The sequence below is a fragment of the Drosophila tropicalis genome, unplaced genomic scaffold (genome assembly GCF_018151085.1).
Source record: "Drosophila tropicalis isolate 14030-0801.00 unplaced genomic scaffold, ASM1815108v1 contig_593, whole genome shotgun sequence".
In the NCBI taxonomy this organism is placed as follows: domain Eukaryota; kingdom Metazoa; phylum Arthropoda; class Insecta; order Diptera; family Drosophilidae; genus Drosophila; species Drosophila tropicalis.
In genome coordinates, this window is record NW_027173070.1 from 20034992 (window position 1) to 20045037 (window position 10046).

General features: G+C 36.1%; 1 protein-coding gene across 1 annotated transcript; it reads right to left on the minus strand.

The window, feature by feature from the left end:
- Positions 1 to 803: 803 nt before the first annotated feature.
- Positions 804 to 8915, minus strand: LOC137577668 (probable serine/threonine-protein kinase tsuA). Its single transcript, XM_068291209.1, has 7 exons — positions 8678 to 8915; positions 7719 to 8077; positions 6977 to 7290; positions 5278 to 5350; positions 4231 to 5180; positions 3306 to 3951; positions 804 to 2774 (listed from the first exon to the last, which is right to left on the minus strand). Exons 2-7 carry the CDS (start codon positions 7789 to 7791, stop codon positions 2608 to 2610), a joined length of 2223 nt encoding a protein of 740 aa, XP_068147310.1. The 5' UTR covers positions 7792 to 8077; positions 8678 to 8915; the 3' UTR covers positions 804 to 2607.
- Between the last annotated feature and the right edge of the window lie 1131 nt (positions 8916 to 10046).

The following is a 10046-nucleotide window of genomic DNA, read 5'->3' on the forward strand; positions in this document are numbered from 1 at the left end:
ATATGCTGGAAAGTGCTTTGCGGTTGCCTGGCCCGGCGTTGATTGCGCTGCGGTCCACAAACCAAAAACAAAAACTGCCAGTAGAGGAAGGGCACAGAGAAAAAAAAACTAATAAAGCCGCTTCCCACATGAATTGGGCAATTTTGGACGTACTCGTTTTACCCAGCAACATTTTCCTGCCTCACTAAACCAACCAACTAGTTTGTCTTGCATTGAATGTCAGTTAGATGAAATTCAAATTGTAGAACCTAAAATCATTTTCAGTACAGTTTTCACACACCAAACAGTTCTTCAAAATTCTAAAACTTTCTAAAACGCGTAAATTTTCATTAACTGATAAAGCTCGTTTAACCGTATACTAGTAATATTATTGGCCATGGACGGTGGTGGAGACAATCAGCTAACTGTGCAATATTTTCGGAACCGTCGGTATCAAGACGTGCTGGAAGAGCGATTTGGCCGGAGGGAGAATAGACTAGCCGGTGGAAGAGCAGGTGCCGGTCCTGGCATTATCGGGAGTCTGGCCGCTGATGTGGGAGCTGGAGATGGTTTTGCTACTGATATGGAGTTTGCTTATACTGGCGAACATTTTATAGCTTGGCCCGAATTGACCCAAGATGAAGATTCTGGTTTCGAATCGGGCAGCGAGGGTGATTGAGCATTTACACAAATATATATAAATATGTAAATTTGCAAATATTTATACATGCATACAAATAAATAAATTGTTTTGGTGTTATGGAATTAAGCTTAAACTTACCCAATATGTGGCCGAAGGGATGAAACTATTTAGGCAATCATCATAATCGTAATTATTTTTTATTTCATACACATTTCATAGTTGGTTGTTGTTCTGTATGCGGGTGTGTGTGTGTGTGTGTGTGTAGTTACATTTATTTATATTTTACACATTCAATAAATTGTTTACTCTATGTATTTTTCATTTCCACATTTTGGTTTTCCACATCAATATTAATAATAAATATTATGCATTGTATGTATGTACGTATCGTATGACTTTTCCTTTTCCTTTTGATTTTCATATTTCATTATAGGTTGCCATTACATGTATGTATATATATGTATATAACTATAATTATATACTTATATGATGGTATATAAATTTTCAAATTGAAACAGAAAACTTTAAGACATACTTGAAAAGTAAGAATCGATCATATAAAACAGAATTTGCCATCTATTCAACTGCACTTTCCTTTGAATGTTTGCAAGAATACTTGTACCAGAAGAAATCAGAAGACTACAACATTATGTCTTCGAGCAATAGATGGGATTGAATTCTAAAATGTTTGAAAAACAATCAATTCTTACTCTTGCGAAACAGCCTTGTAAAACAAATATTCTTTATCTTATTCATAATTGTAGCTACTTTTTAAGTATTTTAGTTATTGGGCTTAAAATAACGTTTTAGGTTTCTTTGTTTAATCCATTTAAATTTTGTTCATTTTATCACGCGAAACTTGAAATCAAAAACATTCGAAAATGATTGCAATTGATGAAGATTCTCTAATCTAAATGCATTAAAAATTGTTTGTCAATATTACTACAAGAGATATGGTGTCCTTTCCTTTGCCTATAGCATTCCGGTCTTTGGCCTTGGCCATTACCCAAAAAATTTACGTATATTTTGTAAATATATGTAAGTTAAATGTATTTAGTTAGGTCTAAAGAAGAAGCTTCAAAACAATCAATCAATCAATCATTATATGTATGTATATATGTATTTACTTGTTGGGCAAATCAATGTAAGAAATGTTTCGCATTATTCATTATTTGTCATGTGTTCAGTTTTCGTTTTGTTCTTGTTTCGGTTTCTTAATTTAATTGATTCTACATATACATAAGTATGCATTGTGTATATATAAATATATATTGAAAAATTTGCACGTCCATGTCTTTATTTCTTTTTATTTTGTTGTCTCTCACACATCAGTCAGAAAAATGATTGATAAATGAACTTGAACTAAAAACAAAAGAAAATATTAGATATATGTATGTATGTATGTATATATCATTATCAGGAGATATCCATATACATAAATAATTCTTTTTATGGTTTCTGTGGTTAGTTTTACAGTAAATACGTCTATAAATTCTTGGAAATGTTTCTTTCTACTGGTTTATACATTCGTTTGTTATAGTTTTCTTTGCTATTGGTAGGATAGAAAGTTACTGGGGGGAAAGGAGGGTCCATTCATTTAAAAATGCATAAACATTCACAGCTTATCAACTAGACTTTTTGACTCTCTAAAATGTCGATTTACATAAATGTATGTATATATATATATATAGTATATATATAGATAGATATAAGATTTATTTGTTGCAAGTTTTGATATATGTATTGCTGATAGGTATTTGGTTTTCTCTTGTGTAAGGGAGGGCTTTGACATTGAAATCCATTTAATTCCTATATACGTTTCGAGTTTGAGTTAGTTATAAAGTTTTGTGGTTGTTCCGTGAGCATGATAGAAACGAAATAATAAGTACTGTATGCCACCATAATCGTCGTGGTCATCATCGTCCTCATTATGAGTTGCCAGTTGCCAATGCCATTGCTAGCACTTAAAGCACAAACCCGTAACCTCAGTAACCAGTCGCATCGAATAGATCCGGCAAAACCAATGGCGGACAATTGTGTGGGCTGCAGGTGACGCTGGGCATCTCATCTGGGGTAACCGCATCGGTGCAAATGCATTGCAAACAGTTGCCCGTATCCTGGGGCAATATGTCACCAATTCTATACAATTTTCCTACAAAACGAAGAGCAAAATAAACGAGACAGAAAGATACACAAACAAACCAAAGAGCATTAACAACTTAAAGCAGTCTGTGATGAGAAAAATAGTACAAAGGGGTATACATAGCACAATGCTGAATTGACATCAAGAGAGGGATATTCCAAGCACCAAAGAGTAGCAATGAATATTTAAACCGATTTGCAGTTACCTATTCGAAATAGAATCCACCCAAATCACAACAATATCAATAATTATGTTCATTATCTAGGATCTTGATGAATTGAACGCCATATTATAATAGACAAGAAACTTTATAGAAGTTTGATTCGGTCAACTGGGCGTATGCGTTACATTTTTTCCAAGTCGAGAAACATTGAGTAATGGAACAGGTTTGTTTTACTACAAATTCATCTTGGCAAGTAAACATAGGGGATGTATCAGTCGGTTTGAATGAAAGTTTGTTGCATCTTTTATAATTTTGCTGGACCTACATACCATCAGCAATATCGAGAGCAATTGCTTTCAACTTTTGTTTTGTCTTACCTAAAACATTGCACATACGCCCTGGTGCCAGTGGCGTTGCTGCTGTTGCCTCTGATGTTGTTGCTATAATCGTTGTCGGCTTGAAGAGTGGAATAAATGTACTCAAGTGAGGATGCTCCTCCTGCTCCGGCTGCTGCTGTTTGTGATTGCTGTTACTGTGGATGGAAACTGCCTCTGGTTCTATTGTTGTTCCTGTTCCTGTTGCCATTGTTGTCGTCGAGGCTGATGCTGCTGTCGAGTTGATGTTGCTGTTGCCATTTGCAATTAAATCCGTTTGCTGATGGGTTTCAGTTTTGGTATGGCCATGTGGATGCACATCAACTGCAGTTAGTGTAATGTCAATATTGACAACACTGCCATTGAATTCGCTGCTATAATCATTGTACGAGCTGCGAAAGAATACAGCATCGGCCACGTTATTGTTGTTGTTGTTGTTGCTATTGGTGTTGGTGTTGCTGCTGTCACTTCTATTGACAACAGCAGCAGCAGACGCAGCAGCAACATCATCGATTATCGTTGATGCTGATGTTTTTTCCTGCTCCAAGCTAACGTCCAGTGTATTGGTATTTTCCACATTCAGCTCTGTGGATGTTAGCCAACGATGAAATGCATCATCATCTTGTTCCATCATCTTCTCATGTTGCACCTAAAGTTAAGAGTGAGCGAGAGTACATATATAAAGCAGAAGGCAAACAGAAAAAAATATGATGTGATAATGTGGAAAATAAATTGTTAATTCAAGTTGACTGAGGCATGAAAAATTCCATTATAAAAATGTGAAGGGGAGGAATTTCGAGCTGACTGGACAACAATGAACTGGGTTGCCTAATTGGTTAAACTTTGAAGAGGATTCGAGTGGAGTGGAGACGACAACGACGACGGGTCAGTTTAGTCAGTTGTCGTCGTTGTCGTCGGCGTCACTTACATTTGTGGCTGCCAGAGTTGTCGCCATTTCGTTGGATCTTGTAGTAAATAAAGTTGGCATTGTCGATGATGTTGCTGGGGTTACTGGTGGCCCCTTTGTTGGCGGTTCTGGCAAAATATCGCTGTCATTGTCGGTTTCCGCCTCATCAAGACTTTTATCAACAGCTGCTGTTGCTGCTGCCATTGCTGCCTTTTGACGTGCCTCCGCCTCCTCGTGTTGCTGTTGCAAGCGTTGTCTTTCATGCATTAAATGTTGCTGATGATGCTGATGTTGATGATGTTCATGCTCCTCTGTTTTGTAGTCATAATAAAGTAAGGCGGGTAAGTTTTCGGGAAAATTTAAGATTTTACTGGACGAGTGCACTGTATGAGGATGGGGTTGACCATGGGCATGGGCATGTGGATGGGTATGGGGATGTGGCGTTGACTCTTGATAATGCGTTTCCTTTGCTGGATTAACGGGCATTGAAGTCGTCAACTTTTGATGCTGCTGCTCCTGCTGCTGCTGTTGTTGTATCTGTGAATGTTGCTGTTGCTTGTTGCCAGTTTCTGTCTCAGTTTCGTCACTCTTTGGCTTTTGTTTTTGCTGCAGTTGCTGTTGCTGTTGCTGCTGCTTTGGCAGCTTTTTATAATTTTCATAATCCCCTAGCAACTTTTGCTTGCGGCTGTGGTAAACTTCATAGTCATTAAAATTCTTTTGATTCTTATAATGCTTATGCCGCTTGCCAACTTTTCTGGCCCTCCCTGTTGCCATTTTATGCAGTTTTGTTGATTCTCTCGTTGTGCTCTCATAACGATATGGATCTGAATAGTCGCCTTCGCCATCGCCATCGCCATTACCATCACCATAGCCTTTGCCGTTTCGTTTATCCTGGTCTGGTCCTGCCGCTTCTGCTCTTGCTGCTGCTGCTGCTGCTCCCGACGACTTCATCTTGTTTACATTGGCCTTATCTGTGGTGAAGCAGCAAAAAAAAGTTTCTTTCTCTATATTATGCATGCCTTAAAGCAGAAGGAGAAGAACAAGTAGACGAAGATGAAGAAAACTAACCGCATTTCTCCCACCAGCAAAATATTTCACCATCCATGCATAGACAAACCTCACAGGCATCCAAACGCGGCACCTGCCAACAGATAAGAACGAAAGAAACATGAACAACAAACAGAAAGGAAAAAGGATACCCCGAAAAATTGTCTGCTCAAAATGTTTCCTTTGGAGTCAGCACAAAAAATTGTCTCATCCAAATTGACAAAGTCGGTATGAAAGAGAAATCGATAGCTTTTATGGGGTTTCCCTTCAAAGGATGGCCAACTAGATGCCTTGCCCAAAGGATAGGATCCATTTACAGTCATAATCTGACATTAATTAGCATAAACCCAAATTTTATCTCAATTTCTCAAATGTTTGGCATCAAAAAAAAAATTAACATAAATGTGATTGAGGCATCTTTTTGTTTTAATTTTATTAATATAAACTTCAATTGATAATATGGATCAGTCTAAGAAATGATTTATTATTATTGTTCATATAAATAAACAATTTTTATAAAAATAATCGAAATGATACATGTAAATATTTTAAAAGAATATGAAAATATGCGAAAATTGCCTTTAGTTTTATTGTAAAACTTTAATTCAAAAATCAAAGTAACTTCAAAGAATTAACAAAATATTTTCAAGTTTAGTTGATTTTCAAAATTTAGAGATTCATTTTGAAGAACATTTAATACTCGACTTATCTTTTCAGCTTCTAGTGGAAAACTGAGACACATTGAGAATGAAATATTGGAGAGCTCAAAATTTTCTGTAAATACTCTAAGTGATTAAGCCTTAAACCGCCTTTTCTGCAAAGTTTGTAAGTAGTTACCTATAGAAACAGTTTTTGGAGACTAACATTTTTTGTTTTCATCAATGAATGAATACTCTGATTATTAATTTTACTATATATAAGACAAATACAGGCCTTTTAAGCCTTAGTCCTTTAACCTTAAATACTAATATAATCTACTTTTAAAAAACATGTTAATTTGGGCAATGTTGTTCATATGTTTTCCCAAGGATAGTTTTGTTTAACTGAACAGCGAAGGATATTTCATAAGATTACCGACATATTAAACAGAGAAGCAAAAATTAGAATTGAAAATTTATTTGCATTTACTCATTTAAATATCTGAGCAAATCAAAAAAGGTCGAAATCTAGACAAATATCTGAGCAAATGTTTATTTTTACATCTAGATTGACTAGACTTTATGGTATTAGGTATTTTCATTTGTTGGAATATTTTCATCCCAGGAAAATCGATTGTCTTGCTTATTTTTTGTGGCCCCATAAATAAATATGGAAAGAAAGGTAAATTAATAACATTATCAACATTCTTTTTTAATACTAGGTATGCTTTCATTAAATTCAATTTAATTTAGCGACACTTGCTAAAAATATTTACACCTATATAAAATTCAATATAGTTATTTCACTATAATGTGTAAAAATGAACTGTATACCGTGTTTTAGATATGTATTTCGGATGAAATAACATTGGCTTTAGTAAATCAATATAAGTCTTTTTGAATATAAAATGAAAATTGATAAGGCTGGCATGAAGAAACAATTTCAGAAACAAAAGTTTCGTCACTTAGCCTAAGAGAAACATTTTTTAAGGAAAAAAGTCTCCACAAAACATTTTCAATTTCGCTTTCAATCTTCGACTTTGCTTTTCCTTTCTGTGCACCCCCTTCCCACCAGTGCATACCTTTTGCCCATGTGTATACTTGTGGCCATTTGTTAGGCAAGCCGCTGCTCTGCTATGCGGTTCCAAATCCTCTTCAGTTGAGCCAGCAACAGCAGCAGCAGCAGGTGCAGTCCTTCCTTCCCCTTGGTCGCCCTCCGCTCGAGATGAGCGCCGTGCTGTGTCTGCTGATTCACTGTCTGCTCTTTGCTTTAGCAGTTCAGCATCGCTAAGCATTTGCTGGGATAGCAGGTGAGCATCGTATTTGGCTTGGGATTGCACCGTGTCCAAGTCGTAGTTGTTGAAATCGTCGTCATCTAAATACTCAAAGGGCAAAGCTGTCCAAAAAAAGAAACGGTTGAAGAAAAAAGAAAGAGAAAGAGTGATAGAAGATGGCGAAATAATCCCAAGTTCTGTTTTGGTGGGATTTGATCAGCAAGCTGTTGCCACCATAAAAAGTATATGGATATAAGTATATATACATATATATAAATTGCCCCACAAAATGTAGAAATAAAATGAAATAAAATAAAATATAAATCACGTTTACGGTCGAGAGTATGAGTTAACATTAAATCAAGAGACTGCCACTCATTATGCCATAAAAAATAAGGCAAAATGGCAAATGGAAAGTTGTTAAAAATGAAAGAAGAAGGAGCGCTCACATAAACATAAAAATTTCAAAGCTGTAAAAATCTGGAATTTCATTTGATTATTCAGTGTGCAGTGAGCGCAATTGCTAGGATCTAGATTGTAGGTGACTTACCCTCACATTTAGCATATAATCCAAAATCCGAAATGCTCCAAAGTAGAACAAAAATGATGATGATCTTTGTCATGGTTCTTGTTGTTAGTTGTTGGAATTTTCACTTATTGCACTTTTATTTTAGGACACCAAAACAACACACACACACACATACGCCCACACCATAGACCCACACATAAAGAGAGAAAACCTTCAGCTTGGTTTCGGAAGATAATTTTCTTTCTCTCTTGATGGTTATTTTTACACACACTCTTTCGACCCGGGGGTGGCACTTGAAAGAAAGGTACGAAAAATGCTTTTGTTAGTCCCACTAGGAATCTAGTCTTGCCCTCATAAGTAGGCAACGCAATTCCACAAAACTAAAAAAAAAAAAAAAAAAAAGGTAAAACCAAACTACCCTACATACAGCTTGCATAATCAAAGTGTGAAATGGTCCAGGTAAATGATAGGGGTGAAGAGGAATAGGTGATTGCAAAATGAAATGGCAAAGCCATTAACTAATCATAAAAGTGAGCAAACCGACAAAAGAAATGGAGAGAAAAGGCTTAAAGTGTATTTCTATCTTCAAAGACAAAGAGCGGAGTAAGACGTGAGTGAGTTTCTCCATTTATGAGTGTGTGTGTGTGTGTGTGCTTAATTTATGGCATAAAAGCCAGCTAAAACAACAATAACGCACACTCACACACACTCCATCATACCTCAAAGCAAAACAATTCACAGGAACCGGGACTAGACAACGAAAACAAAAAAGGAGCAGGAAATCAGAATGCTAAGAAAAAACGAAAGCATCCGCCAGAGTGACAAGGACAAAGTCACAGACAAAGAGAGAGAGAGAGATAGACAACGGAAATTCATTGCCGACATTTTTTTGAAGTGGGTTTATGAGACCGGGAATTGGAATTAGTACTAAGAAAAAACAAAAAAAACTTAAATGCATTTATCTAAAACACATAACTAACATTTCATTTTCTGTTTGCAATTATTGCAATTGCCATTTTTGCACTTCAAATTTCACTTTCATTATCATTATTTTTTGTTGTTGTTTTCCATTTAATTAGTTATTTGTATTAGTTACAATCAAAATGCACTTTGATTTCAATATCAATCGCCGTTGCCGTCTACGATTCGAATTCCGATTCCGCTGATGACATCCGTCATACGCGGCGGCTACGTGATAACTGCACATACAACAAAGCTTTGTCATCGACTGTTGCTCAAGGATGCCAAGTTCTTTATATTTATTGAAACAGCATCCCAAAACTTTCTCTCTCACTTGCTCATGGTTTGTTTATTCTCTCGCATCTGGCTAACAGCGAGCGAGAGAGCAAAGTAACAGAGCTCTGTTAAATTTCGAAAAGCTGCCGAGCAGCTGTGAATTTTCCGCTTGCCAAATTGCATTATAATGAATCAGTTATGTTTACTCTTGATTTTTTTTTATTTTGGATGGGGAAAAGAGGCTTTTCCGTGGCTGGGTTGGGGTAAACGAAAGCGGAAGGTGTATGAAAGTTGCCGGGAAATTGCATTTTCCCTTACTTCAATTAAATTAAACAAAAACATTGCCCACTTTATTAATCTATATGTAAGTGTAAATATGTAAATGACAAAAACTGTCACACACACACACACCCACCCACACACACATAGACATATTAAACATATTCTGTCAGAGAGAGTCACAGTCAGGGCTGGCTGGGTGAGTGACATGCGATGTTTGCTTGGATCCTGTTGGATGCTGTGAAGCTTGTTAGACATTACAATGCGTGTTTGTGTCAGGATAACTGTCAACAGTTGCCGTTGAAATTTTTATGCCTTTTCTTCATCTTCCTCGTCTTATTCTTGGCTCTTGTTCTTACTTTCTTTGTCATTTGCTAATTTCTTTTGTAAATTTTTCAAGACGATGCCTAACAATGTCACAACATTTACATAAAATAACAATAACACTCATCACTTGAGTTCATTTCAATTCCAATTCTCTTGTATGCCACACATATGCACACTCTACATCCGTTTATACATACATACATAAAAACATATATGTATGTATAAGATGTATGTAATGAGAGACATGTCAGTATTCTAATCCATTATTCCAAATGTTTAATAAACGAACAAGCTATGAACTCACAATGCGTTTTGTAGGGAGCTGAGAATAACTCAGCAGAGATAGTTCATTTAGTTAAGAAATATTCAAAACCGTTTACATTAAGGTGATGAGAAAGTTAAATTCAGCTCCAAGATGCTGGTCCACTGCTCTTGCAGTTCCTAGTTCCTTGGAGGTAGTTAGCCCTTAGATATTTAATAGTCAATGTTGCATTTGAAACCTTTCAT